Below are 24,657 nucleotides of genomic sequence, written 5' to 3' on the forward strand. Positions count from 1 at the left end.
TAGGTGAAGAGTCACTTCAGCGAGTCTGTGCTTCTCTCTGTGGCCTCCAGTGCTAATTGTCGGTGGGTACTTCAAAAGCAAGAAGCCTGAATATAAAAAAGAGGCCCTTGGAAAAACTGATGAAGTCCTTGAATATTTTTGCATTAGTGGCCCTCTCTGTGATCATACTGTGAAAATCAAACTGAAGGATGTAATTTTGTGCCGTCCTAAAATTTTGTCATAAAAATGACTCCCCCCTGCCAAAAAAAGCACTCGAGTCCTCCAATTGAAAAATTAGCACAGTTACCAGAAAGACTCATCTTCATGAGTTCAAATCCAGCCAGGCCTTAGACATTTACTAGCTGTGTATGATCCTGGACATGTCACTTAACCCTATTTGCCTCAGTTTCCTCATCTGTAAAATGAGCTGGAGAAGGAAATGGTGAACCACTCCAGTATGTTTGCCAAGAAAACCCCAGATGGGGTCACAGAGAATTGGACACAACTGAAACTACTGAATAACAAAAACAAATTCTGTTAAATGTAAGATCAGAACAATCTATTTTTCACAAATTTTACTTTCATTTTTCCATGACAAAACCTCAATGAGACTTTTTCCCCCTCCCACTTTTTACTATGAAATGTGGATTACTATTTTAAAGCAGATTCACTTTAAGTGGCCTTTTTCTGGGACTAATTATCTTTGGATAATGAGGACCTTCTGGACCCAGCTTTTATATTTTCTTTGGCATTTCTCAACCATCCCCCCACTAAAATCTTACTCTGTTGTGGCGTGGAGGTGATTCTGGGTTTTTGAAGACTATATAAGACCTTCCTACCCAACAAGTGTTGCCAAGCTGGAAAGGCTTGAGAAGCAGGCCCAGTGATAGACTTCAGGCCTGTTGTCAAAGGGCATTCGCATAATCTCACCACCAGAAAGTTGAATACCACCAGGTGATTAATTTTTTTTGGCCACAGAAACTAACAAAAACAGTTTATTAGGGTATATGTGGCATCGAAGCCTCTATCACTGGAAGGAGTACACATGAATCTTTTGATATAATTTTTCAGCTATTACCAAAAGAAGTCATAACAAGAATTTACTGAGTCAACACATTTTAATAGTCTATGTACATACTGAACTCACTCATATTGGAGTCTTTCTACTGCTAGTGTTTAAAATGTAAATTACAGAATCACAAAAGCTAGAGATAGCCTCTCTGGTCCTGTATGTTAGGATGCTACTGAATAAAGGACTGATTGATGGTATTTTTTGGGGGGATGAGAGTGAACTAAGCCAACGAGGAAGCCAAGCGTGGCTGAACGCTTCCAATTCCTCCCAGAGATTTAGGATTAGAAATTAAAAGGTTAAAAAAAATGATCTTCACCTGCAGTCAATAGGGGAGCGATTCCATAGCAGTTCTTCCCTCCTCTTTACTACCGTGCCCCCATATTTAATCTACTGATTTCTCCCAACACATTTTCCACATTCCACATTCCTTATCTTCCCTCACACAGTCATTACCCAAATGGAGGCCTAATTGTCTCTCTGAATCCGTCCTCCACATGGCTGCCAAACTAATCATTCTAGAGCACAGTCCTAAAGTCATATCGTGACTGTATTCCTCTACTCAAGAAGGTTCAATGGTTTCCTTCCTCTGGCCTCCGGTACAAACTCCTCTGTATAGCTTCTGAAGTTCTTCACAATTCAGCTCCAATCTACATTTCCAGGCTTATTCTGTATTCCACTTCCAGACAAACTATCCTGCTGTTTCTCTCTACATCATTCCATCTCCAGACTCTAGGCCTTTGTATGGGCTGCTGCTCACACCTGGCATGCTTTCCTTTCTTATCTTCACCTCCAAGAATCCCTAGCTTCCTTTAAGGCTCAAAGCACTACCCTCTTTCCGATCCTTCCAGTCATTACTGCTGCGCTTGCCATCAACATGATTGTGTATGTATGCTTTAAATGCTTTATTTTTACATATCTATGTACATATTATTTTCCCCCAGTAGAAAGTAAACTTCTTGACAGTAGTGACTACTTCTTTTTTCTCTCTGTGTCTCTAGTGCCTAGCACAGTGCCTGATGGATATTACGTTCTTAATAAATGATTTTTCCATTTAATTGAACTGGAGGAAATGGTCGAGTTTTTAAATAACTTTGATGTCCCACAAATCATTTAAAAAAAACATAATTGACAACTTATGTTACTAGGGTCATTTGAGGCTTCAGAACCTCTGGAATTTACTTTTAAGGACCATTATTAAGTGAAAACAAAATATTGGCCCTGAAGTATTTTTGGTGAGAGCAAAGATCTTTATGAATGACTTTCCTTGTGGGTGGTAGATGGGGGATGAGAGAGGACAGAAGAAAAGAGGGAAGGAAGGAGAAAGGAAAAGAGGGAAAGATGTAGTGCAGAATGACAGAGGATCTTACATTTCATTTCCCAAATTAAATACTAGAAATGAATGCTGGCTAATTGATTTATGAACTATTTTTTAAAACCCCAACTATAGACACTGAGCCTAACAAAAACAAGTCTCAATTGAATATGTGGGTTTCATTTTAATTTTTCAATTATTTCTGACAATTTTCCCATAGTAGGGGAGGAAAATCAATTCATATTATTTAAGAAGAAAATAAAAAGATTCCCTCTCAACCAGAAAGCTTTCCCCCAATCTAATAATTTTTTTTTATGAAAAAAAACTACCCTGATTATTTGTTGGGTTTAATCTTTCTGAAATAAATTGCTTGGTTTTAGAGCTAGGTAATGAAGGTTTTTCCACATTTTAAAAAAAATGTAAATATGTGTTCAAAAAGGTACTTGTGCATATAACAAAATTAAGACAGGGATTATCTAGCACTGTGTGTGGGGTCTGGCTATAATCTATACAGTACATGGAGAGGGAGCTGGCACTCTCGACTGTACTGCACACATCTCCGTAATAACAGGGTATGAGGCATACAATTTCAAGGAACACCCACAATGAAAATTATTCTTTCCAAACAGAGAATTGTTTTGGAATAAGTTAGGTTAATTGGCACCATGGGATTCCTCTCAAGGAAACACAGAACACTGAAAACCTACCCCATGTGCAATAAGACGATAAACTATCATCTTCTCTCCCTTCTCAGCTCCTCAAATTGGGCTCACCAGGCCCACAAACAACAGAGAGCGTGCTGCATTGCTTCAGAACTCTTAATAGGAGCAGACAGCTCTTTGCCTACTTGGTGTGCACCCTGGAAGACTTGCATTTGAAGAGGCTAAGTTCAACTTTGGTTCCCAGAGTCAGTCTTGAACATTAAGAAAAAACTCCCTTTGGCACATCAGGGTTTATTTTCTCTTTTGGAGAGGAATAAGGGGGAGCTGATAAGCAAGTCACATGGAGAAGTTTCTGTGGTTCCCTACTACTGCCTTTAGGGAAAAAAATTATGTAACTGGCTCTGGAATCAGGAGGCCCTAAGTTCAAATCCGGCCTCTGACATGCAATAGCTGTGTGACCTTGGGCAAGTCACTTAACCCCGACTGCCTCAAAAAAAGAAAAAAAAAAGAAAAGAAAAAAGAAAAAAAAATGATAAATTGCTCTGTTTGGAATTTAAAGTCCTTCACAATCTGGCTCCAGCCAACGTTCCCAGGATGGTTACACATTACTCTCTCATGGGCTCTATATTCCAGTCAAACTGGCTTATTTGGTGTTCCTTTTATGCAATACTCTTCTCTACATGAAGACCCATGCCTGGAATACTCTTCATTTTCACTTTCCACCTCTTGAAAACTCAACTCCATGACTGTTTCCTACAAAAAAGCCTTTTTTTCCTTCTTAATTCCCTTGGTTGTTAGTTCTTTCCCCAAATTACTTTTCATTTATTTTGAATTTACTTTTCTATATACATGTATACAAGCTTTTTGCTTTTATATCCCCGGGACCCACCATTGTGCCTGGTACGTAGTCAGTGCTAATAGGCACTTGCTAAATTGAACTGTAAAACAGAGGGATGTGATGTTCCCTCAAATTGCAATAGTATGGACCCATTACTAAAAGTCATTTCTTCTAAAGGTCAGGGACAATAGCAGATATATTCTAGTTTCATAAGTTTCTGTGAATTGAAAATACTTATATTTCAGCTCCTGACTTTGAATCCAAGTATGATTCTTTCTTCTTACTTCTCTAAATGCAAATTTCACAGTGAGGGTCCAAACACATTTGATGTAATTAACACCTATCTTAGCATTCAATCAGTCTTCTGTGATGGCTACTATTCAACTCACCAAGTCGTTACCGAGTAACTACTACATGACAGGCACTATGCTGTAGGCACTGGGGACACAGATAAAAATCAAACGGTCCCTGTCCTCAAGGAGCTTATGTTACATCAGCTTCATAAATGACCGTCTGCAATTTATATCACCATTTACATTTCCTAGCAATTTACAACTTCTCGCCAAAACTCATTCAAATCTTCTCTGTGGCCGATGCAACGAGCTTCCAAAAGTTGCCCTTCATTTTTGTGGGCGCGGAAGCGCAATTTTTGGGAATTCAGTCCATAGATTCATTTCCGTCTGGATAATTCCTAAACTGTCCCGTTCTTCTACATTAAATAGGCCTCTGGAACTCTTCCGATTTTGAGAAATGGGTTCTGAGGGAAGGCACCGAGGATAAATGTGGTAGATGGGAGAGGGAAAGGCTGACTAGACATTTACGAACTGTCTTTAAACATGAGAAGAGATGGCACCAAACAGCTGTTTCCAGTGAAAGGGGTTTAAACTGCTGCAGGAGGAATTTAGGGCTGAAATTAAGAAGAGTTTTTTTTTTTTACTCTGACAGTTCAACACTCCAGTGGTTTAAAGAGTCTAAAAAGTTTGTTCAGCTATCATTTTCAAACTACCTGTTTAATTTAGCACAAATTGGACAGAACTAGTTTCAACTCTGCCTCTGTCTTGTCTATTAGGACCACAAACTTAAAACTAGAAGTAACCTCAGCAACCATCCAGCTGAATTCTTTCATTTTCCAGATGAAAAAACCCAGAGGTTAAGTGGTTTACCCAGGGTCACAGAGGTATTAAGTAGCAGACTTGGGATTCGAGTCCCTTAATTCCCAAATCAGTACTATTTCCACTACTACTTTATGCTCTTGATTTACTCCAGAAGTTCCCAGTCTTTTTTTGGTCCCCATGTACTTTTTAGTAAAACCTTTATCTACTCCCTATTTAACTTGAAAGGGAAGAAATTCTGGAATGCACCACGCATATGGCATTCCCAATAACCAAACAACATTTATTAAACATCATCATTGAAAACATCAAAGATCAAAAACAAATGAGAGATTACTTTTTTCCATTTAAAACAACTTTTTTGAAATGAAAAAAATTCCAAAAAATTGTAATTTAATTGACCGGAAATCAATTCAGGGTTTCTGTGATATTTTAACAATGTTTTCAATAGTATAATATTGTTATGTGACAAATATCCTCCAGAGCCAAATTTCTCAGATCCCCTGGGTGTAGGAATACCCCAGGCTGGGAATCTTTGGCTTAATGATCAATCAAGTCATATTTAGTCAACTAAATAAAACTGATTGATAATCATTCTTTTCAAAAAATGTATGTAGTAGAGGTTGCCAATGAGCTTTTTTATTCTAGTAGTTAGAATAAAAGTAACAATGAAGCTTCACATTTATGGCTTAGCTCCATTAAGTACAGCTGTTTTATGGTTATGTTCTTCGCCTTCTTCCATGTCCAACCAAAAATCATAGTATTTTACATTTTTCCTACAATAGGGAATTAATTAAGATGGAATAAAGGAGCAAAAATTAAACAAAAAACTTATAAAATATAGTTTGAAAACAGGCATCTAAAAAATCCTGTACTTGGGTTTTCTGTAAACATTGCATCAATATGCAACTAACTATAGTTAGAAGAAAGCAGATTCCATTATGTTATGTATAATGAGGATCTTTGACAACTTATCACCCTATTTGTCTTAGACCTCAAACACTTGGTCTTGTCATTAAACTTCCATGAGCATGCAAAATGATTGTGGTTTAAAAAAAAAATTCCTGGATGTTACCTAGAAAACAGAGAAATGAGACTATACCTATTTGTCAACCTAACTCAGCCTGAGATGGTGACCCTGACAGTGGGTGTCCTTCTGAAGTCAAAGCAGGCACGTGACCCTTTTAAGTTCTATTGGTCCAAAGAGAGTATTTCTGCCTCTGCAAACGGAGGAAATGAGATGGTAGCTGAGCTAGTCCCAATGTGAGATCACTCAATGGGGGTCATGAGACATTCTTCTTGGAAATAAGAGATGCTACCTCCAGAGGGGCTTTAATTTAAGGGGTCAGAAAACTGTTCCAATCAGCAGGGAGATGGCTAACCTGGAGAAGTCTGCCTCACTTCAGTCCCCAGGGCGGCACTGTTGACTTATTTAAGTCAGTCTTTTCTTCTTCAAAATTCTCCAAAGATTCAGAAAGAGTGACGGTGGCAAAAAGAAAATGAGAGACTGACTGAACTGGATCATGTCAGTTTGAAGCCTGAATATAGCCTCAGAGAGTAACTGATACCTTAGGCCCAATGTTTGGTGACCTGTACGCAAAGCATAGGGCCAATATATTTTTGACTATGGCCAATGTGGGAATTTGTTTTGCTTGACTATGCATATTTTACAAGGGTTTTGTTTTTCCTTCTTTTTCAATGAGTTCTGGGGGGTGATGGGGGGAGAAAACACAAATTTTGGTTAATTGAAAAAGTTAAATTTAAAAAGCAAAGAGTAGTTCCAAGTTTTGGTCCACCATCAGAGACCTTTCATAGAAAGGATTTAGTGTACATGTGTAGTTTTTTACATTTCTGGAAGATTTTCTAGCTCCTACCTTGTTGCCTTATACACATGAGTTATGCAGTGATTATTAATTTGATAGTTTCCCCTTCCCCCTACATTAAATGTCTTCCACTTTCAATAACTGTACTTCTAGGGTTTATTTTGTTATCTATAAACTGTTTTATTTTTCCAACTCTTCGCTGGCTAAGAATTCCTGAAACAGATGAAGCCTCCCTATCTAGAAATAGCCAGAGGACACGTGTCATTTTGTTTAAATATGTGATACTCTGAGATCAAAGATACTTCAGCATAAGAGGGTAGTATTAACATGCTTATTAGCATAAAAGTACGAGTTTCATCCTTCTCAACAAGGAAGGCAGAAAACCTTTCAATATTGGGGGCAGGAAATTATTTTCAGAAGGCATTTTGTGGCCAAATATAAAACTTTTCATTGGTCGCAAGGGTCCTGTTTCATAATATTTTATTATATCTGAGGTTCAGGTTCACTGGACCCCGTTCTACTGAAGCCAATGAAATAATTTCATTTCAACAGCAAGATTGCTTTAGAACAAGCTTTAAAATGGACTTGCTTTTTCCTCTCTTTACGCTCAACCAAGTAAACGCCTTACAGAGTAATTAGCGCATTTTCATCTTAAATAAATGAAGGAAAAAGCAAGACAGTCCTGTTCTTTACTACGGATCTTGAGAGCAAAAGACCAAAGAGGAATCAGATCATATTTTAGAGTATATTTAGATAAATAACATCAGTTATCTCTCTCTATTATGCATACATACTATGGCCCAGATGGGAAAAATGAATATAAAGACACTTTCATCATGTATGTAACTATTAATTCCTCAGCACCATTTAAAGTATAACAGACAGCATCGCCAATTACCCTGAAAGCCTTCTGGAACGTTCCCGTAGAATAGAAGCTTCTCGAGGGCAGACACTCTTTCACTTCTGCATTTCTAGTGCCTGCCACAGGATCATAGATTGAGAGCTAGAAGAGACCTTAGAATCCAATGAGTCTGCCTCTGCTTCCATTTCACAGATGAAGAAACTGAGGCACAGAAAGGTTGTGACTTGTCTAGGATCTGACAGCTAGTGTCTGAGGCAGGATACGAACCCAGGCTTTCCTGGTTCTAAGTCCAGCACTCTGTCCTCTATTCCACGCTACTTCAAACACTGTAAGTGTTTCATAAATGTTTCTTGAACAAAAGCTCCCTAGCACAGGATCTTGCCCAGTTTTGAACAGGACCTGGGAGTTTATTGGTGTGGGGAGCTCCCATGAATTTTTCCCTACGCCAAATGCAGATTTGTTCTGACTGCCATTATTCTCTCAGAGCTAGTGGCAGTGAGATATTAAGTCACATGGTCAGTATGTTTCAGAGATGGCCCTTGAACCAAGTCTTTCTGGCCCTGAGGCCAGCTCTCTAGGCCATTCCCTCTGTCACGCCACTTTGTTTTGTACATATTGAAGGTGCTTAATAAATGTTCATGGAATTGAATTCAATGTAATCATAATGTCTAAGTTAGAAAAGGATGTCATAAAATCAGATGACCCAGGATAACAGAAAGAACATTGGGTTGGGAGTTGTGGGTTCCAGTCCAACTGGTGCCATTTTACTTGACTGTGAGAATCTTGGGCAAGACAATTAGCTTCTTTGACACTTGTTTCTGCCTCTCTTAAATGAAGATATTACCATTCTAGTGTCTACATCCCAGAGGCACTGGGAAGCCCATAGAGATGATGAATGTGAAGGTAATTTATAAACTGGGAAGCGAAAGTATTGTTATAATACCATTTAATTAGCATCATCATTATCATTTTTTGTTCTGGACCTGTGATTTGATCACTGTGGGGACTTTCCAGTATGGGGCCCTCCTCAGCAACGCGAACATGTTAGTGAGGCCACGGCCACACAGTTAGGACACTTTGGAGGCAGGACATGCCCTTAAATCTCCCTGACTCTGGGGTTGGGCCTCTAACCATGACACCATCATTGAATACCCTTTTGCAAACCTAAATCTCTAGTTATACTATGTGGTGTGGTTTGCACATTATTTTGCAAAGCCCATTTTAATGAGAAGGCTCGAAGGTAACCTTTATCCTATAACCAATGATCCTGTTTTAAAAGGACTTATTTTAAGTGCTTCAGACTTCAGCTGCTTCTGTAGGTGATAATCCAACATAATCCCATAATTACAATGCAGTTTCTATGCCCAAATTAAGGTGCTTTGACTACTCCCTCTATGATGAATATTTAAAATGGAAGAAAACATCATTCTAACATTGGAAGGAAGCACAGAGAAATACTTCATTTGTACATAAATTTCCCATGAATTTAGCTAAATTTTCATTAGAAAAAAAGGAAAATGAATTGTATTAAAGCAATTTAATAAAGCAAAAAAAGCACATTAAAAGCCGAAAGGTAAAAAAAAAATTACATAAAGACATTAAACTTCAAAGCTACAGAATCACCAAAATAAAAAGGGTTTTTGGTGGGATTGTTCTTTCATGGCCTTTTGGAAAAGAAAATTAGGAAGAAACAAAAGAATAGATACAGCTTAAGATTTAGAAAATTTTCTATAAAATGTTGAGCCAATAGAAGGTGACCAGAAAAGGTGTGGGAGCAGATGGTGGTTGAGGTCACTGAATTTTACATAGGCTCTTAAAACTTTCATCAATATAATTTCACTGACATTTTCTTTCTTGCTTCCCCATCCCCAACCCAACAAATCTTAGTGCTGGCCCTTTTTTCCTATGCCTGAGAAATTTTACCCATTTGAGGCTTTTTTTTTTAGAAATTAAATTATACAGAATGTCCCAAAAGTCTTAGTTCAGTTTTAAGTTATTAAAGCAATTATTTTGCCACTTAGGAAGACTTAAGGTCAGGACCCGCTTCCAAAGCATCCAAGCTGTGTGACCATGCGATACATGACTGGTCGGTCTGCATTGCTGAGAAGGGTGCCATATGGGAAAGTCCCCACACTGATGAAATCACAGGTCCAAAATATTAAAGCTCTTAAAGCTTCAAGGCTGCACTTTTGAGACACCCTGTACAATTTAATATCTTAAAAAGAAAAGCCTTGAATTAAAGCCTTAAAGTTTAATAGCTTAAAACTAAGCTAAGACTTTTGGGACAATCTGCATTTGGTAATATTCCTGAGGCATCATGGCATAATGAATGGAGTGACAGCCTCGAATCTGGGTCTTCCTGACTCTGAGTTGAGCCCCTGATTATCTCATCTTGGATAAGTCACTTAAATTCTCATTATCTGAGGCAACTCTCTTATGTTCCAAAAAGTTAGCTGCCATCTGCATTGGCAGAGGGCGTTTCCTCATTGGGGAGAGTTTACGACATTGATGAAATCATAGCTCCAGATCAAAAGAGTCGTGTAAGGCACCAAATTAGTTAAGTTTGAAGCAAAATTCTCCAATACTTATAGTGCTTTCTCAGCGGGTAAAAATAGTCTTCTAAATCATGTGGTAGAAATAGTGAGTGATGTGGTATCAGAGCAATTAGGGTCAAAAATCCACTTAATTACCACTTGTGTGATCATGGGCAATAACCTTGACCTTTTCAAGCCTCTGTTTCCTCATTCATAAAGTGGGGTGTGTATGTGTGTGTGTGTGTGCGTGTGCGTGTGTGTGTACGTGTGCGTGTGTGTTAAAGAGGTCACCTCTGAGGTCCCTTCCGGTTCTCAATCTATGATTCTTTGACATGTAACAAATCTAAAATAGACTGATGCCAATGATAGGACAAACTCTGCTTATACTGCATGAATATCCAAGTGGAGAAAGCACAAAACTAACCTGTAGGAGGCAGCTAAAGCTGGGCAGGTAGGATTCCTGATTGTGAGTGGCCTGAACATCTTAGACCTAGGCGGTGTTTCCACCACCATTTGAACAGTATTGCTATGTAGCAAAGGAATTAGGGTAAGGAAAATAGAGAAGAGAGCAGTAATATACCTTAATAAATTGTGTGTGTATATATACATATATAAACTCATTTACATATTATAATAATTGTAGTTTTTCATTTTGTTATGTTCAATTACATGGTGATCTTGATATCCTTACTGTGCAAAAACAAGTCACCACACATTCTTCAGAAAAGTAACAAATGAGTGTGCTGGAAGAAATTATAAACATGAGGCGTTCAAAGTAATAAAAGAAGTCTTGTATGACTGGATAAAGAGCAGAGAAAGTAAAATCAGGAGAACAATATACACGACAACCAGAATAACCTAAATTAAAATAATACTAAAAGCCAAGTCAATGCCCCTCAGTTGAAGAATGGCTAAGTAAACTGTGGTTCAAGAATGTACTCTGCAGCTGTGGCCTTGCATTTAGTAGGCACTTAAAGCAGGTTTTCTTGATTGTTTTTCTTTACTATAAAGTAAGGTTTAGGGTATGGGCAAAAGGATATAACAGGAAACATCTGAGATATAAAACAAAAACATTAATAAAACTTTAGAAATTATATATTATTTAAAATCCACAGAATCATTACTAGAAGGAATTTTTTGAGATTATCTAGTCTGAAATCCTATGTTTTTAATTTTATAATTAGTGTTTTATTGATTCCTTTCATTTAAAAAAATAAGTCTTGCCACCCACCCTTCCTTTGTAACAAAGAAGAATAGTTAAGAATAGTTAAGTAAAACCAAATGACCCAGTAACCACAACACCAAATGACCCAGTTGCCATACACTGTACAATGGTCTGAAACCAAAGTCCCCAATCCCTCCAAAAGAAGGAGATAGGTATATCCTCATTTCTTCTCTAGGACTAAGAACGGTCAATACAATCACAGAGTTTGGCTTCTCTACTTCCTGTGTTTATTGAATGGCAGGAGGTATAAATTAATAGACTCACTCTAAAGTGTTGCGTTCTTCCTGGTAAATGACACATTTTTCCTCCAACCAATCATAATTCTTTCCCCTTTACTCCCCTGAAGCTCCAGGAAGCTCTGATACATCCCATGCTTTCAATACTTACAAGTATCCTTTCTTACTAAGAGAAGCTAAAGCCAGAGACCGTGGACATATTTTTATAGGTACCTGTTCTAACACAGAATTGGTACTTCGAAAATATTTAATATTTAAGTGTGTGTGTGTGTGTGTGTGTGTGTGTTGAAATGAGCTATCCAATAAAAAGGATTTCATTGAGTGAACCATTCCATATTACACCCACTTCATGGTCCTCCCTTTCAGCACAGTAGATTAGTGAGTGAGGATTTGATTGTGGCTATCAGCAGTATCAAACCACCTAACTGGAGCACTGAGATACTGTAACGGTATCATAGATTTTCAACTATAAGGGACCTTAGAGGCTAGTTGTTCCAATCTCATCATTTTATAGATGAGAAACTGAGGACCAGAGAGGTTTTGACTTGTTCAGGGTCATATATTCCTTATTCCAAATCTGTTGCTTTTTCTACTACTCGTATTATTGTTTTAAAATTTTCTGAAGATACACTCACCAACTTCTATAAGCTCTCTAAGGGCAGGGAGCTTATCTAATTTTTAGGGGTGGGGGGAAGCAGGGCAATTGGTGGTATGTGACTTGCCCAAGGTCACACAGCTAGTAAGTGTGTCAGGTGTCTGAGGCAATATTTGAATTCTCCTGACTCCGGGGCCGGTGCTTTACTCACTGCACCACATAGCTGCCCCTAGCAGGGAGCCTATCTTGTCTATATTAGGTATCTCTCCCAGGTCCTCACAGCTTACTTTATGCATGAAATGGGTATTCCATAAATAATAATTGAAATGAACTGAATTGCTGAAGAAAGAAGACCAGCATCCACCTGTTCATAATGCAGCTTGACAGAAACCAGCAGAAGTAGTAGGTAAAAGTTTCTATTAAGTTTTTCCCCCCAAAGCTTTTGAACTCCCCTCATTGGGATACTTGCCACTTTTTTTCCTTCAGTTCTATTGTCTTACTCAGAGTTTTAGCCACAAACTCAATTAAGCTTGTGGAAGAGAAAAGCAACTGAGAATGTCTTCCATTGTTTCTTTTTTCTCTTTACTTTCCAGTGAGAAACATAGTTCCAGGAGCTCAGAGAGGAAAGAATCCCTAGATGGGTGACAGAAGGCAGGGAGTTGTATAGAGGCCCAACCTTCCCATTTTAAGGCCTTTTAATAATGGCATCAAACAAGGAACTCATTCCTTTGTCCATCATTTGCTAGAAAAAAGGTGAAGACAATGTTAAAATAGCCTTCACCTGCCAGCTATAGCTACCGGAGAGTGAAAATGTAGAAGGAAAATGTTCCACTATGAAGTGGTACATATGTAACATGGCAGGACACTGGACTGGAAACCAGTCAATCTGAAGCCTGTTCCCGAATCTGCCTACTGGTAACCACTGGACCTCAGCCAAATCATTTCATCTTTTCCTTATGCCTCATCTATTAAGTGTAATCATCTCTACTCGGTCTACTTCATTGGGTTTCTATGAAGATTTTAAGAATCTCATGACTACGAATTAGCTTTGTATATTTTAACACATCATACAAATACAAGGCATTCTTAGTCTCCATTTCTGTGTCAAAGAGAGAAGACCCAGAACACTGTTTGAGTGAATACTGGACTATACCACTCAATTCTATTAGTCACATGGGAAGAGCAAGGTATTTGTTACTGTAAGATGCTGTTCAAATCCCAGCTCTGCCTCATAAGTTTTTCTTGTGTAATTTAGGACAAATCACTTAACCTCTTTGGGCCCCAGTTACTTCTTCTGTAAAGTAAGGGGGTTAGACTATATGGCCTCTTCTACCATCAGTGAATGATCCTATACCCATATGGATACATACAAACACTATTTTCTTCGATTTAATAACAACTGCTAAAATAAAACTAACTAAACATAAAAACAAACTAAAACAAAACAAAACATTACAAAATGCTACAACATATGCATGCCCTGATTTATGGTAACCCAATACACAAAAACCCAAACTTATAAGATGAATAAGGGTGAGATTATTCACATGATAAATAGATTCATTTGAGAAAAAAAATTAACCAAAAGGGGATCTTCTCATTAATTTAAAATTAGCTTTCATAAAGAGGGCCTTAATTTGCATCATTCTGTTGTTGTCCTTTGTACTCAAAGAGGACTAAAATGGCATCACAATGTCAAGGTCAATGTAAAGTCCAACTATGACTGATTAGACCAATACAAGTTTGGAAGGCTCTACCACACTAGGGCACAAATATTCCATATAATTTGTATCATAGTATAAAGTAGGGCTGTCCAAAATACGGCCCACAGTGTGATTTATGCGGCCCGCCTACAAGCATAGAAATTTACACAAATGCTTTAGTAAACAAAGCCCAGCTACCTAAGAGCTGTCACTAAAATGGCCAATCAAAATATATTGTCTATTGTTTCAATAAAAACCTAGGGTTGGACAGCCCTGGTATACAGGAAGGAATCCTGGATATAGAATCAGAAAGAGGTAGGAGGTTCAAATCCTTCCTGGGACAGTTACTAGCTGTATGACCCTGGGAAAGTCATGTAACATGTCTGCCTCAGTTTCCTCATTCATAAATCAAGGAAATAATACCTATGAAATAGGTCTCACGAGAATTGTCATGAGGTTCAAATGCAGTAACGTATATAAAATATCTGAAAATTTTGAAGCACCACATACATGTCAGTTATTGTTTTGCTGTTATCATTACTAATTGATTCAGAATCTTGCTTAAAGAAAATTATACCTATAAGTAAAAAAAAACAACTAGTAAAATATTGTTCATTATTTGGGGTTAGGATTAAATAAAAGGGTAAAATTCAGGTTCATTGCTAGATGGTACACTGGATGGAGTGCTAGACCTGGAAATCAGAAAGACCTCCGTTCAAATCCTGTCTCAGGCACTTAGTAGCTGTGTGATCCTGGGCAAGTCACTTAAGCTGTCTACCTCAGTTTTTTTAAACCTATAAAATGAGGTTAATAATAGTACCTACCTCCCAGGATTGTTGTGAGGATCTAGTGAGATAATATTTGTAGAATACTTTGTAATTCTCAAAAGTGCCATGTAAATGACAGCTAATATTATCTTAAAATAAAAAATGATACTGCATTTCATATCCCTGCCTGCCATCTTTGCCTGCTTAAATCCTTCCCCTCTTTCAAAGACCTAACTCGGCTATCACCACCTCTAAGAAGCCTTCCTTGACATATATTTCTCCCCAGGCTACAAGCAATCTTTCCTTCTTCAAATTTCTCATAGAACTTTGCCTGGATAGCCCCTTTACACATCACTCCCTTATACCAGTTATCTGTGTATATAAGCTTTGCCCCATCTCTCCATCCCCAAATGGTCAGATGAGAGGCAGCATGGAAGAGTGGATAGAAGTTGGTCTCCAAAGTAGGAAGACCTGGGCTTCCTGCCTCTGAAACAGACTCTCTGTGGAACCCTGGGAACACCACTTAATTTTTCCACGCTCTAGGCAACTTCCTAAGACTATAAATTGCAGAAAAGACTACTGCCTACCTTGATGGGAGTTTCCAATGCCAGTAAAATCACAGGCCCATTTTCCATTTCTATCATATTATAAATTCCTTGACATCAGTACCTTGAACATAGTAGGCCTTTCAATATTTGTTAAATGTGAAAAGAAGATATGATTATTCAACATTTTTGCTTGGAGATATACAATTTACCACATTCCAAGTACGTGTATAATTTTAACACACACACACACACACACACACACACACAAACACACACCACACATGTTGGAAGGTTTTATGAGGAAAAAAGAAGATTCTGCTTTAAGCTCTTACATGAGTACAACGATGCTGTGTATGTTAGTTAGATGTTATAGCCCCCCCGAACCTCTTGTCATTAAGCTGAGATTCACTAATATATATGTGTATGTTCACACATACATCTATATCTCATCAGATGTCTTCATTACATAGGGCTGGTTAGATCATTGTCCTTTTTCTTACTGGATTTTATATACTCAGTTTTTATAATCAGAAGTTATATTAGTTCAAGCCTTCTTGAACTATTCCAAAGAAACAAGAAACTTTTACCCTTTCTTTCCAGCCATAGAAGGGACTTAATTATATTTCACAAGAGATCATCTAATCCAATCACTATCACAAATATGGAGAAGTTGAATAAGAATCAATGACTTATTGCTTGCTCTTTGAATTCTCATCCTTTCTCCAAAGAATCCTTCCCATTTCATCCTCTACCAAGCAGCCCTCTACAGTCAGGGGAGATGTGAATGAGGTAGTCTGTGGCGTAAGTTTCTGAAACGCTGACTGTGCCTTCATGCCCCGTGGGTTGATGAGCACTTAGATTTCACCAAACTTGTGATGCTTAGTCACTTCTGTGATTACAAGCATGTGAGACAAGGGGCTGCCCCGTAAGGGCTTGCTCCTGTGCACGACGGAGCTCTCCTCCACATGCTCCCATGACTCTGGGTCACCCTGACTGCTGTATCACCAGGGACTGGCTTCAATGTGTGCAATCACCCGGACAATCAGCAGCTTTCAGACATACGTCTTCTCCTTTCCAGGGTAAATGGGCTGCTTCGAAAAGCATCTTTTGAAATAGGGATCTGTGTCGATGGAGAGGGATAGCTAGGAGTCCAATGACGCTTGTGCCAATGACAGACACATCTTTCAGCTTTGTCTGTTGCATGATCTGCCTGAAAGGGCAAGGATGTGAGCTAGTGCATCCATCCTCTGATTGCTCACGATCACCGAGGGTGAAAGAAATGTGCTCGTTAGTTTCTCAGAGGCGCGACTACAGGTGACAGGTGCAGACTTGTATCCACTTTTGCATGCATGCCAAGCTTAGGCTAGCCTTCGACTCCAGCACAGTCAGCCATTCAAAGAGACGCATCAGGAAATTCCATTAAAATACCACCCAGGAGTCCTTTCCAGTTTTTACAGGAACTGACGTGAAATGCCAAACAGGGATGGTATGAAAAAAATTTTTAATGGTAAAAAAAAACCAACAAAAAACAACAAAAACAAAAAAAAAACTACACAGGAATAATTTTATCACCTGTACCAGAAAGGAATTATTCTTATCATAATATGCATTTTAGTTCTGCTGTCTGATGTCATATATAAGGGCCAAATAACTGACAAACTAATTAGCAATTTTAAGACATTAAAAAACTATTTGCTAATTTACATATTTTTCAAAGCTATCTGTGCCAAGACTGTTAGGCTGCCAGAGTCTGGTCACTCAAAGCAACCTAGCAGAGGAGATATGGATATGTATATGATGTAGATACATATACATATGTACAGTTATATTTTTCATATATATATATATATATATATATATATATATATATATATATATATATATATAGAGAGAGAGAGAGAGAGAGAGAGAGAGAGAGAGAGAAAGAGAGAGAGAGAGAGAGAGAGAGAGAGAGAATATGGGATACAAGATGTATATACCATATATGTGTGTATATATGTAACTATGAAAAACAACTGGGTGAATGCTATGGCAAAAACTAGTCACTTGTTCTCAAATACCAGTACAGAAGCCCCACAGGTGAGGGTTCACACTGAGGTACATTAAGGGAAAGAGACTGTGCTTTCTTCTGTCTGAAATAGAGCTCTGTACAGATCTTTCTAAAGGACTTCTGGGAAAAGTTTCTAGAGTTTCTAGACTATCCCAAGAGATGATACTTGAACAATTTAAAAATTTGGATTCTGAGGAGCTTGAAGGAAGATACTTTCTCTGAGGGACAGAGTGCCTGCATGTTTCCCACTGGCAATAAGAAGAAAGAAAGGAAGAGAGGGAGGGAGGAAGGGAGTGAGAAAGGCAGGAAGAAGGAAGAATGAGGAAGGAAGAAAGGAAGGAAGAAGGAAGGAAAGAAAGGAAGGAAGGAAGAAAGGAAGGAAGGAAGGAAGGAAGAAAAAGAAAGAAAAACAATTGTCTTTTCATAAATGTGCAAAGGATCTATGATTTCCTCAGCATAGTGAAGTCCCTCTACTTAAGCACACATCCATCTACGACTTAGTAGAAAAAGTCTTAGGAAATTCCTTGAGTCCGTGAGAAATTAAGTGACTTATTCCAGGTCACAGAGCTAAAAAAGTATCAGAGGTAAGATCTGGCCCCAGGTCTCCATGATGCCTAGCCCACAACTCTCATCTGCTTCATCATGCTTGCCTAGCTACCTTTTGTCAGGCCTCTGACAAGCAGGTTCAGTCTTTAACTTAGCCTTTGGATGCTAGAGCCCCATCTGTGTTCTGAGGGCTTTGGCATAAGCTAGCAGAGCTCAACTAAAAGGTCTCCAGGAAGCTGTGATTCAGTTTCTAGACTCTACAAGGCTCATCACTTTCTGAGATGCCAAGTTAAAAACAGACACTTTCACCACATCTTTTAAAATGGAGACCAAAATGTACATGGCATAGGCTTTATTGGAGAGTCTTCATCCAATAGAACTTATTTCTCAACACCAACAAGTCATTAGCTCTTTCTGCTTCTTCTCCACGTTCTTACCTGTGACTCCTATGTTCTACAAATGAAGAATAAGTCAAGAGCCTAGAATGGGAAGTTCTTCCCCAATTCAGGTGACAGCAATGGAAGATGATTTTGTTTTTTAAATCTTCCCATAGTATTTCTTAGCCTCAGTAAAGACAAAGTCAGGGAGTTAGCAATCGTTCGGTTCCCATAAATGATAAAATACTTTGCCCATGGCTATTCCACTGAAGTAGAAATAAAGATTCACAGAGGAAGAAGTTTTGAAAGGTCACCAAATCCAGCCCCTTGACACCTAGAGAGGAAATGGTTGTCTATTCTCATATTCTTTAAAGATTACTAGAAAAAGAAATTTCATAGTCTCTCTTGGTAGCCATCTTCATATTTTAATAACCACTCTCATGGAGACTTTTTTCCTTATATCTGATCTCATCTATTTTTACTATATGCCAAGTAGATGGTCTGGGGGGCTTGCCAATGGGTGGAGATTCTCTACTTGAAGAAATGATCTTATAGAGACCGAATGAACTTATACTGGCATGAGTTCCATACAGAACTAGATGAGCAAGATGAATCATAGTGCCTAGGGAAACAAAGAGGAAAGAGACCCTAGGACCTTGGGAGGCTGTTATAGTGGAGGAGAAAGAAGAGGAGGACGCATGATCTATTTTTTGACTCGTGCCTTTTGTATTTAAACCACAGCGTTTTTTTGGATTTACCCCCTCCCCACAGACATTCGTACATTGGAACAAAGAAATACATTAGATACTTATGCTTGTCACTAGAAATGCCTAGTCATTGCTATTTGCTAAAGTCACACAAATACTGTCAGTGCCTCTAAGTTCTGGCACTCTAGCACAAAACCCCAGTTGCACTAGCCTAATTGCAGTTCTGATGGCACATTATTAAGTCCATGTTTCACATAGTAATTTGGTGGTTGAAAAGTACCCTTTGTATCTTATTACATAGAAATTTTAAAAATGCTGCAGGTACCATTGTACATACTCTGTCAATGAAATTTTGTAGAAGTTTTATTTAGACTAGAGAATAGAGCCTTTCATGTTTCAAAAGCTAAAAACCAATAGAGTTGAGAATGTACACACACAAAAATATACTTCAGCTATTTTTATAATTCAAGGGGACCATTTCATTTTATGTTTATAAAAGAAAGGCTGAAAGCTTGAAATATATCAAAGAGAACATCCAGAGTTAGAGAAATTAAAGTTAAAACTCAAAGGTTGATAACATAATATGTTATATAAGGGAAAGGTTTCAATTCTTGAATTTGAAAACCTGGGTTCAAATGCTGGCCCTGACCCTTCCTAGTTGTGCGACCCTGAGCACATCCATTTAGCTTCCCTGGACTATGGTCTGCTCAAATATAAAATGAAAAAGTTGGCTTGAAGGATGTCTTAAGTTCCTACCAGCTCTATAATTTTACAACTATTAATGGTATTAATCATCAACATTTCACGTGAATCCAACATTTGAGTACACAGGTGTCTGTGGGGGTAGGTAGGCTGGGAAAGCAGTGAGCTGATGTTACCTTCAGTGCCATGATGCCAGCAGTGAGGGTGTTAGCATGTGACTGTGTTAGCTTCTCTATCAAAATGTGACACTACCAACCCATGCTCCTCTTCTGATCTATGTCTATAGTTCGACAAATACAGTACCAGGTAAATAAGTCAGATAGTAGGGGCATAGACCGGGTCATTAACGATTCTAAACATTTCAATTTTTAACTTTTTTCAAATAGAAAAGCCTATGTGTCTTTTTAACCTATGCTAAACTGAGTTCTGGAAGGCTCAAAGTTTAGATTTTAAGATACTATAATTAATCACCTAAATTACTCAAACTTTTATTATTTTTATACACTTTTAATTTTGAAATTAGTATCTATCAGGTCACTAAGCTTCAGAAACAAGTCAACACTTAATTCAAGCAAAAAACTATTTACTAGAAGCATCAACTGGTTTTGAAGAAAACTATTTAAAAAGATGGATAGTCTTTGGACAGATTATCAAAGTCCAAATCAGAAAATGAGATTTTTGAGTTCTAACAAACTTTATAAGTAATCTCCGCTAAGCTCCACTGAGCTGTGGTTCCCCCCCACCCCACAGGTATACCTTAAGTTATGAATAGCTTTTTATTTACACACACACACACACACACACACACACACATGCACACGCACGCACACTATCTTAGTGCTTCTGGTCTAGCTCTGTTACTTAGGAGGGTAGCATCCTACATTTGGAATTAGAATGAACTTTTCTCATTCTAAGTGGACCCAACTACAAAACAAAGCAGACATCTTATTGAAAGAAAGCATATTGTGGGAAATATGTTACTGTATCACATAATAGAAAGCTTAAAACATTTAGAGTGGTGGAGATTAAGAGCCTAAAAATGGTCCAGATCAAGTGACGTTCGTGGTTTTCTTAGCTAAGAGTAAAGAAGTCTGTGTATACCTTACCTACGATAGCACGCTGAGAGGTCACACTCATGAAGTGGCTTTGATCACTTCATCTCAAAATAGAGAACTTGAAGAATGCTACACAATTGCTTAAATAGCCAGAAGTACTTACTCATTTGCCGATAAATACAGATGTAAGTGTATCATACTTGAACTTGTACAAATCTCTTGTGCATTTGAAACTGTCAGTTCAGATACTATGGGTTTTAATAGTCATGGTGCATGGTGCTTGGTACTGACAGCACCAACTGTGAATGACTCTAAGGGACAGCTAATTATACAGCTTACTATGTAGCATTTATTACAAGCATTAGGAAACTCATTTGTAAGGTATAAGCTCTGTAGGGACAGAAAAACAGCATAACCACCTGGCTGGGGATTTTCCCACTAACCACCAAACCAACCAGACAACTCAGTAACCTCCTCTCATTTTCAGTTACATTACTTAGTTTCTCTTCCCTTTCTGCCCTCCCTATTTTCTCCTAAAACAGCCACAAGTGTCTGTTTATCTGTCTGTCTGTCTATCTCTCTCTCTCTCTTTTTCCCCTTAGGAAAACAAACAGTGTTAGCTGGGAAGATAAATCTCGACAAAAAACAAAACAAAGCAAGAGATATTACAAAATATAAAGAAAATTAAGAAAATGCCAACCTTTATTCCACTCTGAACAAGTTTGTGTATGTCCAAAAAGGGCTCCTTGAGAATTTCTCCTTCGGGGGTGAATATCTTCACGTAGCCTTCCTTTTCAAGGATGAAGAGCCGATGGGAGCCATCCCCGCAGTGGAGGGCTCCAACAGGCTGCCTCAATCCACTCACAATTTCCTGGGCACAGAAGCAGCTGTGTTTGTGCTTTCTAGACAAATCAGAGAAAATCAGTCAGTTTTTTTGAGGGGGGTGGAGGGAGAAGAGATGTAACAGCTCACACCTTTTTCAAGACACGGTTCTCGAGGAACCAGTGTTTGGAGGGTGGTGAAAGGCTATTGTACAGAGTCACAATATGGCAGGTAAACAGATTTTTAAAAAAGCAAAGGAGTTTTATATCAGAGAGCAGAATAAGGGGGATGTCAGCAAAGCTTGCCTAAGTATATTTTAAAGTTTCCCTAAATTACCAGTTTAGTTTTTAGCAAGCTTCACTAAAGTTAGTTCTATTCATAATAGTCAAAACTTATTTTAAAAAAAGTATCAGAGATTATCTTCACAAAGAAATGATTTGTTAATTATAAATAAATTATACTGAATAGTTCGACAATGAAATTCAAGTGTAAAGCTATACCCACAAAATATATATGAATCAGAGAGAAGCCAAGCTTAGAACACATGATTAGTAACCTAAATATTAAAAAGACATTTACGCTAATGTGATTTTTAAAAAAGCAAACTAGCAGAAGAAGAAAACATCTGGAGGACACAGCTGCTGAGCATAAGCACAGACTGAGTTGATTCACTGTCAAAACCACAAAGATTTGTCAGTTTTTTTTAAGATTAAACAGCATTTATCTTTATGAACCTGCTGATCTCGTCCACTTTGTCATATTCTTCCATCTGGTCCAAATAGTTAGATGTTGGGCCTCTCACTTGTTTTCTTGGAAAATCTGGAAAGCACAACCCACCATCTTTTCTTGCGTGGTAAAAGCAAAACTCATCAGCTGTAGTTTGAAGGAAACCTTTGAAGTAAATGTAAAAAGAGATCATGAGAAATATGTAGCATCTGAAAGCATCTGAATTTTTACATGTATTCTGAGCAGAAAATAAAACTCCATTTAAATAAAGCTCATGAAAATTTTGGATGATAGAGAATACACTGAGGGAAAAAAAAACTCTACCACCCAGCAAAAGTACCTTTTATGATTTATGACTGATTGTCTTGTCAGAAATCATAATTGTTTAAGTATTACAGATACAATGGGGAATTCCTGTGGGAAGTCCCGCTACCAACTTAGTGTAAGCAGCCATTGCAACTTGATAATAAGATGAGGATTCTCCTGAAGCTCAGTTTGCCCTGGTTTTGTTAAACAGAGAGAGTAAGTGTCTGAGGTGGGATGTGAACTCACGTTGTCACCTTTAAGAATGACAGTAAAAGTGAAATAATGATACAGGAGATAATGGAAAAATCTTACAAACAAGAGCTTAAGATTAATCTTGCAAATGGACTAGACTTTCTGATTCTTTCCAAGGGGAAGTGTGAGTTTTTCCAATGTGAATTCTTCTTTTCAGATGGGCTATATATCCTATTACTTGATATTTTCTAAAGAGGAAATTCACATTCAAAATCAAGATTTCAGTATATAAAGTCTTCCTCAAATTTTAATGAGTATTCTGATCTGTTCAATGATAAGTGCTTGGTATAGCTGTGACCATTTATGATTAAATGGTGAAAAAACAAACCAGTCTTGTCTCATCACATCATTATCAGGCATGGCTTTGAGTCCCTTTGCAATGAACAAGAACTGAACAAGAAGGAGGAATATGATGTTGTGAAAGGGTCACTGTCCTTGGAGTCAAGAAGATCAGGGTTCAAATCTCACCTCAGCCACTTACTAGCTGTTCGACTGGGCAAGACACTTAACCTCCCTGTGTCAACTTCATCACTGGTAAAATGAAGAAGCTGGACTGAATGGACTCTGATGTACCTTCTAGTTCTAAAACGATGATCAATCATGAATGGTGAAGTTACCATTTTTGAGTATGTAAAGGCAGTGCTTTTACACAGCAGGTGCCTAATTAGATGAATTTTTAATCAATTTTTTCCTCAACTTCAACTAGTATTCATTCTGTTGCTAGAAGAAGAAGGTACAATCATTATCGTTTTACATAGGAAAAAATTCTAGTGAGCATCTCAAGGTAGTTATTTCCTAAAACAATCTTATAGCCTTAAGACAGCCTTAATGTGATTTTGTGGTTGAGGTAAAAGGCAAGAAGTCAGACTGCTGAAATGATTAGGTGGCAAATCCTTGGCACAGCTATTCTCAGTGCCATTTCCAGCTCTAAGAACAAAAACCTTGCTCTACCTCCAGGGTGAACTAGACCTGCCTCTGCTTGGGATTCAAAGCTCTTTATAACTTGCCCCTTCCCGTCTTGCCAGTCTTTTTGCAATGAGCTTTCACCCACTCCTCCCCCTACCCCCTTCACACACTCTACAACTCAGTACCCTGGTTTGCTTGAAGTTTCCTCAACACAGCATTCTACCTCCTTGCTTCTATCTCCCATATCTTGAATGCTCTGCCTCCTCACTGCCACCTCTTGGTTGCCTTGACTTTCATCAAGACTCTAGTTCCACCTTCTCTAGGAGGCTTCTCCTAGTCTCCTCAGTTGCTAATGCCTTCTCTCCAAGATGACCTTTCACCCATTCCATATATTTCAGATGTACTGAGTTACTTATGGGTTATCTTCTCCAGTGGAATCTTAGCACCTTGGGTCAAGAGATGTTTTGCCTCAGTGCTTAATAAATGGTTCTCAATTGACTGAGGCAATCATGATGCCCCAACTTTTTACCTAGCTTTTTATGATCATCAAATGCACTACATGACTAAAGAAAACTAACTCTTAATAAGAATTAGGGAAAGAAAAGTTTATATTTTAACCTGTCATATACTGATCTGTTATACAGAAATATAATTGATCATAAAAAGGTCTTTATAGTATGAGAAAGAGGTTTTGACAAAACTGTCTCTAATTCAGTTAGCAGGGTTTTATTTTTGGTTTTGAATGAAATGTTCTATTATTCCACAATGAGGAAGGCCAGGAAGCAGAGGAAAATGTTGTTTTAAAATATGTTAGTTGTAAAAACCAAACAAAATTAGACATACTAACTTTGCATGTCTGGCATCTAATTTCAGATTTTCTTTGTGACTTTGCAAAATGGCTTGCCAGTATTATTGCCAGTTCTAGGTGAAAGACTCCTTC

The 24,657-nt window shown here is 38.1% G+C and overlaps 1 protein-coding gene across 1 annotated transcript in view; it reads right to left on the minus strand.

Annotated features, from left to right (window-relative positions):
• LOC118853015 (hedgehog interacting protein) overlaps window positions 1–24,657 on the minus strand; it is a gene marked incomplete in the record, with an annotated part of 122,395 nt that overhangs the window by 83,879 nt on the left and 13,859 nt on the right. Inside the window, 2 exon segments of the mRNA XM_036762809.1 lie at window positions 21,406–21,607; window positions 22,262–22,418. Coding sequence (XP_036618704.1) covers window positions 21,406–21,607; window positions 22,262–22,418 — 359 coding nt within the window.

The sequence above is a fragment of the Trichosurus vulpecula genome, chromosome 6 (genome assembly GCF_011100635.1).
Source record: "Trichosurus vulpecula isolate mTriVul1 chromosome 6, mTriVul1.pri, whole genome shotgun sequence".
Taxonomy (NCBI): Eukaryota; Metazoa; Chordata; class Mammalia; order Diprotodontia; family Phalangeridae; genus Trichosurus; species Trichosurus vulpecula.